The sequence below is a fragment of the Lepisosteus oculatus genome, chromosome 7, assembly GCF_040954835.1.
Source record: "Lepisosteus oculatus isolate fLepOcu1 chromosome 7, fLepOcu1.hap2, whole genome shotgun sequence".
In the NCBI taxonomy this organism is placed as follows: Eukaryota; Metazoa; Chordata; class Actinopteri; order Semionotiformes; family Lepisosteidae; genus Lepisosteus; species Lepisosteus oculatus.
The window spans coordinates 906054-922442 of NC_090702.1; the positions used below are offsets into that span (position 1 = coordinate 906054).

Consider the following 16389-nt stretch of genomic DNA (forward strand, 5'->3'; position numbering starts at 1 on the left):
AGACTGTTCTACTGGACTGGGACTGTAGCTCCTATTGTAACAGGACTGTTCTACTGTACTGGGACTGGAGCTCCTATTGTAACAGACTGTTCTACTGGACTGGGACTGTAGCTCCTATTGTAACAGGACTGTTCTACTGGACTGGGACTGTAGCTCCTACTGTAACAGGACTGTTCTACTGTACTGGGACTGGAGCTCCTATTGTAACAGACTGTTCTACTGCACTGGGACTGTAGCTCCTATTGTAACAGACTGTTCTACTGTACTGGGACTGGAGCTCCTATTGTAACAGACTGTTCTACTGTACTGGGACTGTAGCTCCTATTGTAACAGACTGGTCTACTGTACTGGGACTGTAGCTCCTATTGTAACAGACTGTCCTACTGTACTGGGACTGGAGCTCCTATTGTAACAGACTGGTCTACTGTACTGGGACTGTAGCTCCTACTGTAACAGAGTGTCCTACTGCACTGGGAATGAAGCTCCTATTGCCCCAGTACAGTAGAACAGTCTATTACTATAGCTCCTATTGTACAATAGAACAGTCCTTTTACAATAGCAGAATAAAAATGTATTTTCTTGGAATGCCTGAAAAAAAAAAAAAGAGACCAAAAAAAAAAAGGCAGAGGTAAACATAGATTTTGTTTTTTGAAATTTTATTAAAGTTTCTCCAGAGAGTTTCACCGAACAGCTTCAAGAATCATTCAGGGAACAAACCCAGGTCGATGACTTCCAAAGGCCAACTACTCCAGCGTCAACGATCCGGCGTCCGTGTTCCGTCCAGGTCCCGGGCTCTGCTCCCGGCCTCCCCTGCGCCTCCCCGCCGCTGCCCAGCCCAGAGCCGTGGGGACAGACGGGGCCTGGGCTGAGCCGGCCGCCAGGGCGTCACGGGGCAGACACGCGCACTCGCGCCCGGGTCAGTCCCCCCCTCCCCTGCGGCCAACCCACCCACCCACCCACCGCGGGTGGAAACCGGAGCACCCAGGGGAGGGGAGAACATGCAAACTCCACCCAGACAGCACCCCAGGGCCAGCTCTCTGTGCCCATGTAATAATAATTAAAAATATCTCTCTCTCTCTCTCCCCACCTCGGGGTCATTAATAGATCAGGAAAGAGAGACGGGGGGGTGGGGGTGGTGCGAGTCGACCTCTGAACTGCGGTTTGCCCGGACGTCGTCTCCAGCCGACTGTCACAGGCCAGTCGGCTCCCCCGCTGGGGCTCTGGGGTACACCCCACCAACCAGGGCGGCGGAGGGCAATCAAAAACGTCTCTGACCGCTCGTCGGGGCAGGCCAGCGCTCCCGGGACAGGGAGGGTGAGGAGAATAACCCGTGGGCGGGGGTGCAGTTCAGTACTCCGGCCACCAGGGGGCAGTCTAGCCTCTGCAGTGTTGGGGGGAAAATTAGCCATCAGTCCAAAAGATACAAAAACAAAAACACGTCACTCCTCGGGGTCTGCGTGTCAAAGACCAGTTAAGCTGAAGCCGGTAGTACTGGTCTTACAGAGGGGGGACACTGGTCCTGGAGGGGTCACACACATTTTGTCCCGATGATCTCTGGTTGACTTCACTGACCATGCTTATTCTGCTCCAGGCCCAGAGAGACTGCCGGGCTCGAGTCCGATTCTATACCCTGCTGCACGCTGACCTTTAACCCCTGACTGAAGACGCCCAGAGCCCCTGAGACACCAGTCCTTCAGGGACTGAACTGAGCCAGTTACTGTTCTTGTGAACCCAGATTCACAGTGACCTCTAACCCCTGACTGAAGACCCCCAGAGCCCCTGAGACACCAGTCCTTCAGGGACTGAACTGAGCCAGTTACTGTTCTCGTGAACCCAGATTCACAGTGACCTCTAACCCCTGACTGAAGACCCCCAGAGCCCCCGAGACACCAGTCCTTCAGGGACTGAACTGAGCCAGTTACTGTTCTCGTGAACCCAGATTCACAGTGACCTCTAACCCCTGACTGGAGGACTGGGCTCTCGGGGACTGGACCGAGCCAGTTCCTGTCCTCACGAGCCCAGAGTCACAGGGATCTGTACCCTGAAACTCTACAGGCCCAGGGCTGGAGATCCCATCTACTCCACACACTGTCGTGAGGACAGAGGGGCCAGACCCCGAGATCGCCACCCTCACAGCCCGTCGGCTCTCAGTCACGTTAAAATCAACAAACCCCCTCCCTCCCTCCCTCTTCACATCTAAAAACAACAAGTCAAGAAGGAAAACATCCCACTCGTCTCAGGTCTCCTAAAAACCCCCCAGGCCTGGGGACACGATCGCCTACGTCAGACCCTGCGGACAGTCCTGTCCGCTCTGATGCGGTCACAGGTGTGTGGTGTCACAGGAGCTCCCACAGGTGTAAACACAGCACTGTCATCCCCACCTCCAGCCTGTAGCCACTCATTTCAGGGGTCAACGTCTGGCTTGGCTCGTGTTCTGTGTGGGAGTGTGCCAAGAGCTTAACACCCCACTGAGAGAAAGAACCTACTGGAGTGTCCAGTCAGTGTGTCTGAATTAACCCCCCTCTCTCTCTCAGTGTAGTGTTAATGTACTGTAGTGTCCAGTCTGTGTGTCTGTATTAACCCCCCTCTCTCTCTCTCTCTCAGTGTTAATGTACTGGAGTGTCCAGTCAGTGTGTCTGTATTAACCCCCCTCTCTCTCTCAGTGTAGTGTTAATGTACTGGAGTGTCCAGTCAGTGTGTCTGTATGAACCCCTCTCTCTCTCAGTGCAGTGTTAATGTACTGTAGTGTCCAGTCAGTGTGTCTGTATGAACCCCTCTCTCTCTCAGTGCAGTGTTAATGCACTGGAGTATCCAGTCAGTGTGTCTGTATTAACCCCTCTCTCTCTAATGTACTGGAGTGTCCAGTCAGTGTGTCTGTATGAACCCCTCTCTCTCTCAGTGTAGTGTTAATGTACAGTAGTGTCCAGTCAGTGTGTTCATATACTGCACCTCTGCTCAGTACGGACTTCTCTAAGTTAGCTTATTTTAATCCTTAGTGTCTGTACTTCTGCACCAGTCTTTACTGTCCCTGTCTCCCTCTACAGCTCTGCTGCCGTCTGTCAGTACTGCGGCTTCTTGAAGTCTCCAGTGTTCAGCCGGGGGCGAGGCAGGTCTCCAAACATCTCTGTGCCATCGGTCACACTCATGGTGAGAGCCCGCATGCTGGCAGCAATGTGATCCAGGTTTGGACACTCCTGCTGCAGAGTGAGAGAGAGAGGGGTTAATACACACACACTGACTGGACACTCCAGTACATGAACACTGCACTGAGAGAGAGAGGGGTTAATACAGACACACTGACTGGACACTCCAGTACATTAACACTGCACTGAGAGAGAGGGGTTAATACAGACACACTGACTGGACACTCCAGTACATGAACACTGCACTGAGAGAGAGAGGGGTTCATACAGACACACTGACTGGACACTCCAGTACATTAACACTGCACTGAGAGAGAGAGGGGTTAATACAGACACACTGACTGGACACTCCAGTACATGAACACTGCACTGAGAGAGAGAGGGGTTCATACACACACACTGACTGGACACTCCAGTACATGAACACTGCACTGAGAGAGAGAGGGGTTCATACAGACACACTGACTGGACACTCCAGTACATGAACACTGGGGTTTTGGGGTTTTGGGGTTCACGGCCGGCTCACTCACTCGTTCTCCGCTGTGACTGTCCCCGTGGGAGGGGCGCCCTGCCCTGAACGCCCACACTGGCACCGAGACGGGGAGCGAGCGGGCCAGCGGGGGCGCCGCGGCCGCGCGGGCTGACAGCGAGCTCATCCCTACGGCGACGGCCCTGGGGGGCGCCGGCGCATCCTCGCTGAGGGAGCCTGCAGGGGGGGGGGGGATTGGGGAACAGAGGCACAAGGTCAGGGAGCCCCTGTCGCTGCCTGGGGCCGCGGGGGAGTCGGCCCGCGGAGACCCCCCTCTGGCCGCCCCGAAGAGAAGGTGCTGCCGCGGGGGGGGTCGGCGATGCTGGAGTTGGGGTGCCTGGAGCCCGGTCGGAGCAGAGATCCCTGGACCAGACCCCCAGCCCCAGGGTCGAACTGGATCACCGGATCAACGCAGCCCCCCCCAGATCCTCCCAGCGGCTCTCCACCGCCCCGCTAGATCCAGAAAGATCCAGCTGGGGGCCCGGACTTCGCGCCCTCCCGGGCCCACTCCCAGCCCGCGGGCCCAGCAGCGCCGGACCTGACAGCCCCCACACACCCCACAAACAGCCCCGTGAGGGCCCCGCGCCCCGACTGACCGTCCGTGCTCTCCTCCTCGCCGTCCGACTCGAAGAAGGGCTCGCAGTCCCGCGACACCGAGTCCTCGTCCATCGAGAAGACGCCTGCAGAGACACACGCCCGGGTCACAGGGCACCAGTCAGAGCCCCTCCCACACACTGGGACTGCACCAGTCAGAGCCCCTCTCACACACTGGGACTCCAGTCTGAGAGACAGAGCACCAGTCAGAGCCCCTCTCACACACTGGGACTGCACCAGTCAGAGCCCCTCTCACACACTGGGACTGCACCAGTCAGAGAGAGACAGAGCACCAGTCAGAGTCCCTCTCACACACTGGGACTGCACCAGTCAGAGCCCCTCTCACACACTGGGACTGCACCAGTCAGAGAGAGACAGAGCACCAGTCAGAGTCCCTCTCACACACTGGGACTGCACCAGTCAGAGCCCCTCTCACACACTGGGACTGCACCAGTCAGAGAGAGACAGAGCACCAGTCAGAGCCCCTCTCACACACTGGGACTGCACCAGTCAGAGCCTCTCTCACACACTGGGACTCCAGTCTGAGAGACAGAGCACCAGTCAGAGCCCCTCTCACACACTGGGACTGCACCAGTCAGAGCCCCTCTCACACACTGGGACTGCACCAGTCAGAGAGAGACAGAGCACCAGTCAGAGCCCCTCTCACACACTGGGACTGCACCAGTCAGAGCCCCTCTCACACACTGGGACTCCAGTCTGAGAGACAGAGCACCAGTCAGAGCCCCTCTCACACACTGGGACTGCACCAGTCAGAGCCCCTCTCACACACTGGGACTGCACCAGTCAGAGAGAGACAGAGCACCAGTCAGAGCCCCTCTCACACACTGGGACTGCACCAGTCAGAGCCTCTCTCACACACTGGGACTCCAGTCTGAGAGACAGAGCACCAGTCAGAGCCCCTCTCACACACTGGGACTGCACCAGTCAGAGCCCCTCTCACACACTGGGACTGCACCAGTCAGAGAGAGACAGAGCACCAGTCAGAGCCCCTCTCACACACTGGGACTGCACCAGTCAGAGCCCCTCTCACACACTGGGACTCCAGTCTGAGAGACAGAGCACCAGTCAGAGCCCCTCTCACACACTGGGACTGCACCAGTCAGAGCCTCTCTCACACACTGGGACTCCAGTCTGAGAGACAGAGCACCAGTCAGAGCCCCTCTCACACACTGGGACTGCACCAGTCAGAGCCCCTCTCACACACTGGGACTGCACCAGTCAGAGAGAGACAGAGCACCAGTCAGAGCCCCTCTCACACACTGGGACTCCAGTCTGAGACAGACAGAGCACCAGTCAGAGCCCCTCTCACACACTGGGACTGCACCAGTCAGAGCCCCTCTCACACACTGGGACTGCACCAGTCAGAGAGAGACAGAGCACCAGTCAGAGCCCCTCTCACACACTGGGACTGCACCAGTCAGAGCCCCTCTCACACACTGGGACTCCAGTCTGAGAGACAGAGCACCAGTCAGAGCCCCTCTCACACACTGGGACTGCACCAGTCAGAGAGAGACAGAGCACCAGTCAGAGCCCCTCTCACACACTGGGACTGCACCAGTCAGAGCCCCTCTCACACACTGGGACTCCAGTCTGAGAGACAGAGCACCAGTCAGAGCCCCTCTCACACACTGGGACTGCACCAGTCAGAGCCCCTCTCACACACTGGGACTGCACCAGTCAGAGCCCCTCTCACACACTGGGACTCCAGTCTGAGAGACAGAGCACCAGTCAGAGCCTCTCTCACACACTGGGACTCCAGTCTGAGAGACAGAGCACCAGTCAGAGCCCCTCTCACACACTGGGACTGCACCAGTCAGAGCCCCTCTCACACACTGGGACTGCACCAGTCAGAGAGAGACAGAGCACCAGTCAGAGCCCCTCTCACACACTGGGACTCCAGTCTGAGACAGACAGAGCACCAGTCAGAGCCCCTCTCACACACTGGGACTGCACCAGTCAGAGCCCCTCTCACACACTGGGACTGCACCAGTCAGAGCCCCTCTCACACACTGGGACTCCAGTCTGAGAGACAGAGCACCAGTCAGAGCCCCTCTCACACACTGGTCAGACTGGGAGACAGCCCACCTGCAACATCATTCAAATTGCTGCTCTGTCCTTCCATCTCGTCTTCGTCATCCTCGTCTACCTCCTCCTCCTCCTCCTCCCCAGTCCCGGGACGGGCGGCCGTGCGCACGCCCAGCTCCAGGCTCCCGCCCTCCCGGTCCCGCTCGCCACTCAGCTTCGCCGAGCCAATCAGGAGGCCCGAGCTGTAGATGGACGGGTAGCTCTGCGAATAGAGGCGCGAGCTGGGACTGGAGGCACTGCCCTCCACTGTCAGACACTGAGACTAGGAAACACAGAGAGAGAGAGAGAGAGAGAGAGAGAGGGGTTAATACAGACACACTGACTGGACACTCCAGTACATTAACACTGCACTGAGACAGAGAGGGGTTAATACAGACACACTGACTGGACACTCCAGTACATTAACACTGCACTGAGAGAGAGAGGGGTTAATACACACACACTGACTGGACACTCCAGTACATGAACACTGCACTGAGAGAGAGAGGGGTTAATACAGACACACTGACTGGACACTCCAGTACATTAACACTGCACTGAGAGAGAGAGGGGTTCATACAGACACACTGACTGGACACTCCAGTACATGAACACTGCACTGAGAGAGAGAGAGGGGTTAATACAGACACACTGACTGGACACTCCAGTACATTAACACTGCACTGAGAGAGAGAGGGGTTCATACAGACACACTGACTGGACACTCCAGTACATTAACACTGCACTGAGAGAGAGAAGGGTTAATACAGACACACTGACTGGACACTCCAGTACATTAACACTGCACTGAGAGAGAGAGGGGTTAATACACACACACTGACTGGACACTCCAGTACATGAACACTGCACTGAGAGAGAGAGGGGTTAATACAGACACACTGACTGGACACTCCAGGACATGAACACTGCACTGAGAGAGAGAGGGGTTCATACAGACACACTGACTGGACACTCCAGTACATGAACACTGCACTGAGAGAGAGGGGTTCATACAGTCACACTGACTGGACACTCCAGTACATGAACACTGCACTGAGAGAGAGAGGGGTTCATACAGACACACTGACTGGACACTCCAGTACATGAACACTGCACTGAGAGAGAGAGGAGTTAATACACATTCACTGACTGGACACTCCAGTCCATGAACACTGCACTGAGAGAGAGAGGGGTTCATACAGACACACTGACTGGACACTCCAGTACATGAACACTGCACTGAGAGAGAGAGGGGTTCATACAGACACACTGACTGGACACTCCAGTACATGAACACTGCACTGAGAGAGAGGGGTTCATACAGTCACACTGACTGGACACTCCAGTACATTAACACTGCACTGAGAGAGAGAGGGGTTCATACAGACACACTGACTGGACACTCCAGTACATTAACACTGCACTGAGAGAGAGAGGGGTTAATACACACACACTGACTGGACACTCCAGTACATTAACACTGCACTGAGAGAGAGGGGTTCATACAGACACACTGACTGGACACTCCAGTACATGAACACTGCACTGAGAGAGAGGGGTTCATACACACACTGACTGGACACTCCAGTACATGAACACTGCACTGAGAGAGAGAGGGGTTCATACAGACACACTGACTGGACACTCCAGTACATGAACACTGCACTGAGAGAGAGAGGGGTTCATACAGACACACTGACTGGACACTCCAGTACATGAACACTGCACTGAGAGAGAGAGGGGTTCATACAGACACACTGACTGGACACTCCAGTACATGAACACTGCACTGAGAGAGAGAGGGGTTCATACAGACACACTGACTGGACACTCCAGTACATGAACACTGCACTGAGAGAGAGAGGGGTTAATACAGACACACTGACTGGACACTCCAGTACATGAACACTGCACTGAGAGAGAGGGGTTCATACAGACACACTGACTGGACACTCCAGTACATTAACACTGCACTGAGAGAGAGGGGTTCATACACACACACTGACTGGACACTCCAGTACATCAACACTGCACTGAGAGAGAGAGGGGTTCATACACACACACTGACTGGACACTCCAGTACATTAACACTGCACTGAGAGAGAGGGGTTCATACAGACACACTGACTGGACACTCCAGTACATGAACACTGCACTGAGAGAGAGAGGGGTTAATACACACACTGACTGGACACTCCAGTACATGAACACTGCACTGAGAGAGAGAGGGGTTCATACAGACACACTGACTGGACACTCCAGTACATGAACACTGCACTGAGAGAGAGAGGGGTTCATACAGACACACTGACTGGACACTCCAGTACATGAACACTGCACTGAGAGAGAGAGGGGTTCATACAGACACACTGACTGGACACTCCAGTACATGAACACTGCACTGAGAGAGAGGGGGGTTCATACACACACACTGACTGGATACTCCAGTACATGAACACTGCACTGAGAGAGAGAGGGGTTAATACACACACTGACTGGACACTCCAGTACATGAACACTGCACTGAGAGAGAGAGGGGTTAATACAGACACACTGACTGGACACTCCAGTACATCAACACTGCACTGAGAGAGAGGGGTTCATACAGACACACTGACTGGACACTCCAGTACATCAACACTGCACTGAGAGAGAGAGGGGTTAATACAGACACACTGACTGGACACTCCAGTACATGAACACTGCACTGAGAGAGAGAGGGGTTCATACACACACACTGACTGGACACTCCAGTACATGAACACTGCACTGAGAGAGAGAGGGGTTCATACACACACACTGACTGGACACTCCAGTACATCAACACTGCACTGAGAGAGAGAGAGGGGTTCATACAGACACACTGACTGGACACTCCAGTACATGAACACTGCACTGAGAGAGAGAGAGGGGTTCATACAGACACACTGACTGGACACTCCAGTACATGAACACTGCACTGAGAGAGAGAGGGGTTCATACAGACACACTGACTGGACACTCCAGTACATGAACACTGCACTGAGAGAGAGAGGGGTTCATACAGACACACTGACTGGACACTCCAGTACATGAACACTGCACTGAGAGAGAGAGGGGTTCATACAGACACACTGACTGGACACTCCAGTACATGAACACTGCACTGAGAGAGAGAGGGGTTAATACAGACACACTGACTGGACACTCCAGTACATGAACACTGCACTGAGAGAGAGGGGTTCATACAGACACACTGACTGGACACTCCAGTACATGAACACTGCACTGAGAGAGAGAGGGGTTCATACACACACACTGACTGGACACTCCAGTACATTAACACTGCACTGAGAGAGAGGGGTTCATACACACACACTGACTGGACACTCCAGTACATGAACACTGCACTGAGAGAGAGAGGGGTTCATACACACACACTGACTGGACACTCCAGTACATTAACACTGCACTGAGAGAGAGGGGTTCATACAGACACACTGACTGGACACTCCAGTACATGAACACTGCACTGAGAGAGAGAGGGGTTAATACACACACTGACTGGACACTCCAGTACATGAACACTGCACTGAGAGAGAGAGGGGTTCATACAGACACACTGACTGGACACTCCAGTACATGAACACTGCACTGAGAGAGAGAGGGGTTCATACAGACACACTGACTGGACACTCCAGTACATGAACACTGCACTGAGAGAGAGAGGGGTTCATACAGACACACTGACTGGACACTCCAGTACATGAACACTGCACTGAGAGAGAGGGGGGTTCATACACACACACTGACTGGACACTCCAGTACATGAACACTGCACTGAGAGAGAGAGGGGTTAATACACACACTGACTGGACACTCCAGTACATGAACACTGCACTGAGAGAGAGAGGGGTTAATACAGACACACTGACTGGACACTCCAGTACATCAACACTGCACTGAGAGAGAGGGGTTCATACAGACACACTGACTGGACACTCCAGTACATCAACACTGCACTGAGAGAGAGAGGGGTTAATACAGACACACTGACTGGACACTCCAGTACATGAACACTGCACTGAGAGAGAGAGGGGTTCATACACACACACTGACTGGACACTCCAGTACATGAACACTGCACTGAGAGAGAGCTCAGCTCTGGGCAGCAGTGTGGTGGACTACGCCATCACCGACCTGGACCCCTCCTGTATCAGTGCCTTCACTGTCAGGCCACAAACTCCCCTCTCCGACCACAGCCAGATCACACTCTACATGAAGAGAACACACCAGCACAGAGACACACTGACACAGCCCAGCCAGCTGTATGACCTCAACCAGGCATACAGATGGGACACAGACAGCCTAGACAGATACCAAACTGCACTGGGCCATGAGGAAATTCAGACACTGATGGACACATTCCTAAACACTCCGTATCAAACCAACAAATTAGGCATAAACTTGGCCACACAAAAACTAAATCACCTATTCCACAAACTAGCATCAAAATCTAAGCTAAAAACAACTACATCAAAAAACTACCAAAAAACAAAAGCAAAAGAAAAGTGGTTTGATACGGAGTGCAAAAACATCAGAAATGCACTACGAAAAGTCTCAAATGAAAAACACAGACAACCACACAACACAGATCTGCGACTCAGGTACTGTGACATGGTAAAACTTTACAAACACACGCTGAAAAAGAAAAGAAACACATACATAGACAAACAACTTGCAGAAATTGAGGAGTCACTAAATCAGAATTGTTTCTGGGAGAAGTGGAACAACTTAAACAAATCAAAACCAGAAGAATTGGCCATCCAAAATGGAACAATCTGGCAAACATACTTTGAAAATCTCTATGAAAAGCTCCCAAATACAAATCAATCAGACCAAAACACCATTTATGAAAAACTCAAAATTTTGGAATTGGCTATCAAAGACAACCAAAACCCCTTAGACTCCCCAATCACTGAGCAGGAGCTACTGGACAAACTCCAGGCCCTCAGACCACGCAAAGCCTGTGGCCATGATGGAGTCATAAATGAGATGCTGAGACACAGCAGCCCAAAGTTGCAACAAGCCCTGCTCAAACTCCTCAATCTCATCATGACAGCCGGATGTTTCCCCGAGGCCTGGAACCAAGGACTGATCACGCCCATCTATAAGAGTGGAGATAAACTCGATCCCAACAACTACCGGGGCATCTGTGTGAACAGTAACCTGGGGAAGGTATTCTGCAGTATCCTAAATACACGAATACTGGCCTTCCTTACCGAACACAATGTCCTGAGTAAAAGTCAGATTGGCTTCTTGCCAGATCACCGCACATCTGATCACATTTACACCCTACACACACTGATAGACAAACACGTCCACCAAAAACACAAAGGAAAAATTTTTGCCTGCTTTGTCGATTTCAAAAAAGCATTTGACTCGATTTGGCATGAGAGATTGTTTTATAAACTACTCCAAAGTGGCATAGGGGGCAAAGTGTACGACATCATTAAATCAATGTATTCAGAGAGCAAATGTGCAGTGAAAATTGGAAACAAAAGGACTAAATTCTTCACCCAAGGCCGCGGGGTGAGACAGGGCTGCAGCCTGAGCCCAACACTGTTCAATATCTATATCAATGAATTAGCAGGAATGTTGGAGCAGTCTGCAGCTCCTGGTCTTACACTACACGACACAGAAATCAAGTTCCTGCTCTACGCAGATGACCTGGTCCTGCTGTCGCCCACAGAACAGGGGCTGCAGCAGAACCTGGCACTGCTGGAGCAGTACTGTCAGACCTGGGCACTGACAGTCAATCTGGACAAGACCAGAGTTATGGTTTTCCAGAAGAAAGCCAGACCTCAGGGAAACAGGTACAAATTCACACTGAACAAGAACACATTGGAGCACACATCCAGCTACACATATCTCGGTCTCACCATCAGCTCTTCCGGGAGTTTTGACCTGGCAGTGAAGGCACTGAGGGAGAAGGCACTCAGGGCTTTCTACGCAATAAGAAGGAGGCTCTTCAACATCAACCCACCAACAAGAATCTGGCTCCAAATATTTGAAAGTGTAATCCAACCCATTGCCCTATACGGCAGTGAAGTTTGGGGTCCCCTCACAGACCAGGATTACACCCAATGGGACAAACACCCCACAGAAACTCTGCACATGGAGATCTGTAGAATCATCCTCCGTGTGCAGAGAAAAACTCCTAACAACGGGTGCAGGGCCGAATTAGGCCAGTACCCACTATTGATAAACATACAGAAAAGAATATTAAAGTATTGGCTACACCTAAAAAACAGCGACCAAAATTCCTACCACCACAAAGCCCTGCTGAGCCAAGAGCTGAGCCCAAAACAGAGCCCCCTGAGCCAGCTGGTCCTGAGGCTCACCGACCTGAGCCACACCAACACTAACCAGCCTCAGGACAGCACTGCTAGAGCACCACAACCCAGACTCAACCACATCACAGCACAGATCAAACAGCAATATCTCACACACTGGGACATACACACACAAACACAACATAAACTGGAATGCTACAGAACCTTAAACAGACAATACACACTAGCTGAATATTTGACCAAAATAAAAAATAACAAACAGAAACAGACCCTGACGAAGTACAGGCTCAGTGACCACAACCTGGCCATAGAAACTGGGCGACACAGGCAGACCTGGCTGCCCAGAGAGGACAGGCTGTGCTCCCACTGCCAGCAGGGAGAAATAGAGACAGAGGTGCACTTCCTACTGCACTGTGACAGATACTCTGGGATTAGAGAAACATTCTTCCCGAAATTCAGAAATCTAATCCCAGAGTTCCCACACCTGCCAAAACCACAACAGGTCCCAATCCTACTGGGAGAGGGAGGAGGGAACTCAGTTGATCTGGCAGCCCAGTATGTGATCTCCTGTCACAGCCTGAGGAACAGTGAGTCCGTCTCCCAATAATGCTCCAGCTGCCTACAGTATGTCAATATTATATAATATGTCTTTGTTGTAAATGTCTGTAACATGTCTGTAGATTTTATTTTACTTCTATTTTTTGTTTTGTTCTATGTTAATTTTATTATTTTTATTTGCTTTGGCAACACTGATTGTACCCATCGGTCATGCTAATAAAGCACCTTGAATTGAATTGAATTGAATTGAATTGAATTGAGAGAGGGGTTCATACACACACACTGACTGGACACTCCAGTACATCAACACTGCACTGAGAGAGAGAGAGGGGTTCATACAGACACACTGACTGGACACTCCAGTACATGAACACTGCACTGAGAGAGAGAGGGGTTAATACAGACACACTGACTGGACACTCCAGTACATGAACACTGCACTGAGAGAGAGAGGGGTTAATACAGACACACTGACTGGACACTCCAGTACATTAACACTACACTGAGAGAGAGAGGGGTTAATACAGACACACTGACTGGACACTCCAGTACATGAACACTGCACTGAGAGAGAGAGGGGTTCATACAGACACACTGACTGGACACTCCAGTACATGAACACTGCACTGAGAGAGAGAGGGGTTAATACAGACACACTGACTGGACACTCCAGTACATTAACACTACACTGAGAGAGAGAGGGGTTAATACAGACACACTGACTGGACACTCCAGTACATGAACACTGCACTGAGAGAGAGAGGGGTTCATACAGACACACTGACTGGACACTCCAGTACATTAACACTGCACTGAGAGAGAGAGGGGTTCATACAGACACACTGACTGGACACTCCAGTACATTAACAGCCCACTGAGAGAGAGAGGGGTTCATACAGACACACTGACTGGACACTCCAGTACATGAACACTGCACTGAGAGAGAGAGAGGGGTTAATGTGTCGTCTCGGTGTGCTCACCGCGGGGGTGTCCCCTGGCCGGCGCGTCTGCCGGTGCGCCGTCACCAGGGAGGCGCTGTGGAGCACGGCGATGTCGTCCAGGTAACGGCGCGCCGCCTCCCCCAGCTGGCCCCGCCCCCACACCTGGTAGGCGAACTCGGCGCGCCCCTCCCCCGCCCCCGACTCCGCCCCCACCGGCCGGAACTTCTTCCGGGCCGTGACCAGGGCCACCTCGCAGCCCGTCTTCTGGGCGTGCGCCTCCGCCGCCAGAACTAGGGCCCGCCAGCTCTCCCGGTGGTTGTCCGGCATGTCGGGGTCCTCGCCGGTCGTCACGGCGGCCATGGCGGGGGAAGTGGGGCGCCCTACGCGTTCGTCCGGGGGTCTCGGCCTCCTGCCCCCCCCCGTTCCGGGGTCCGTTCGGATGAACGAGTGGGAAGGGAGTGAGATCCGGGGGCGAGCCGGCGTCCTCCGGGACTCGAGTCCCCACTGTGTCGGGTCGCTCCGGACCAGGCGGCTGGGCTCAGCCCGGCTCAGCTCAGCTCAGACGCCCTGCGGGAGGAACGCACACGGGTCAGGCGGCGCCCCCCGGGGGCCGGGGACCTCACTGCCCATCGCTGGGGCTGCCGCAGCCGGGTCCCGGGTGCCGGGTCGGTCCGAGCTCTCCGGTACCGGCCCGGACGAGCCGAGGCCGCCAGTCCAGTCCAGTCCAGTCCGGGCGGCGGCGGCGGCGGCTCCGGGTCCAACGGGCGCTGTTCAAGGGGTCGGGCTGCGCCGGCGCCGCGCTCGGCCGGACCGAGCCCAGAGCTGCACGGCCCCCTCCCCCCGAACCGGTCCGTCCATCTCTCGCCCTCTAACTCCGTGCAGAAAGCTAGCGCCTCCCCCCGTCGGCACAAAACTCCCGACCCACAACAACACAACACAACACAAAGCGCAGCGAAGCGTCTCTTACCTTGCACCCCTGCCTGCCAGGCCCACGCGTCCCGGCCCGCCGCCGCTGGTGCTGCTGCTGGTGCCGGTTCGGCTCGGTCCGTCCCTCTCCCCGCCGGGCCCAGCTGTTTACAAGCACAGACAGACACCCGCTCAGCCCCTCTCGCCGCTCCACTCCCGCGGACGCGCACGCCGGACGGGCTCGGCCGCGCTGTTCTCTGTCACGCAACAGGCGTCCGGGGGCGCCGAAGATAAAGCGCTCGGCGGGGCGTCGTGGACGTGCGTACGTGCGCGTTCTCGAGGTTGCACCCCTCTCCCCCCCCCCCGTCGGGCTCGCACTCGTTCGCGCTGTTTCCTACCAAAACTTTTTTTTAAACACAACAGGGGAAAACGCAACAAACAGGGGTTTATACACACATACACGTTTACAAACGTCACAACCTGATCGAACAAAGGTATCATCGGGTGAGTGAAACACGACAAAACAAAAACCACTTTGCCCGCAGTCTCCAATTCGAGCTTTCTTGGCCCCTGGGGGAATTTATTTAGGTTTCGTGGCGTTAGGGGTCACATTAAATAAGTTCATAAGCCAGAAGAGTTGTGCCGACCAGCTCACCACGCTTATTTTTTCATATTTTGAGTGAATGTGAGGACAGGAGAAGTGAGTGGGGGAATTCTCTACATTCCCAGGGTAGTTGTGTTTTTAACTCTACACGTACGCCTGTGAAATGTTGACACTTCCCATTGTACGAACTTCTGCGCCCCCAGAACTTTGCCTGGGGTCTCCTGTCAAAGCCAGGTGTCTCTCTGTGCCTGTCTGTCTCTCTGTGTGTGTCCCTCTCTGTGCCTGTCTGTCTCTCTGTGTGTGTCCCTCTCTGTGCCTGTCTGTCTCTCTGTGTGTGTCTCTCTGTGCCTGTCTGTCTCTCTGTGTGTCTCTCTGTGCCTGTCTGTCTCTCTGTGTGTGTCTCTCTGTGCCTGTCTGTCTCTCTGTGTGTGTCCCTCTCTGTGCCTGTCTGTCTCTCTGTGTGTGTCTCTCTGTGCCTGTCTGTCTCTCTGTGTGTCTCTCTGTGCCTGTCTGTCTCTCTGTGTGTGTCTCTCTGTGCCTGTCTGTCTCTCTGTGTGTGTCCCTCTCTGTGCCTGTCTGTCTCTCTGTGTGTGTCTCTCTGTGCCTGTCTGTCTCTCTGTGTGTCTCTCTGTGCCTGTCTGTCACTGTGTGTGTCTCTCTGTGCCTGTCTGTCTCTCTGTGTGTGTCCCTCTCT

At 53.7% G+C, this 16389-nt stretch overlaps 1 protein-coding gene across 2 annotated transcripts; it reads right to left on the reverse strand.

Moving 5' to 3' along the window:
• Positions 1 to 639: 639 nt before the first annotated feature.
• Positions 640 to 15433, reverse strand: akt1s1 (AKT1 substrate 1 (proline-rich)). Of its 2 annotated transcripts, none has more exons than XM_069191918.1 (6): positions 15153 to 15433; positions 14225 to 14752; positions 6373 to 6634; positions 4269 to 4352; positions 3674 to 3849; positions 640 to 3194 (listed from the first exon to the last, which is right to left on the reverse strand). In XM_069191918.1, the coding sequence occupies exons 2-6, from the start codon at positions 14543 to 14545 to the stop codon at positions 3060 to 3062; spliced, it is 978 nt and encodes a 325-aa protein (XP_069048019.1). In that variant the 5' UTR covers positions 14546 to 14752; positions 15153 to 15433; the 3' UTR covers positions 640 to 3059. The 2 variants fall into 2 exon arrangements, with proteins under 2 accessions (XP_069048019.1, XP_069048018.1); XM_069191917.1 differs by having other exon boundaries at positions 640 to 3197; positions 15153 to 15431.
• Positions 15434 to 16389: the final 956 nt, after the last annotated feature.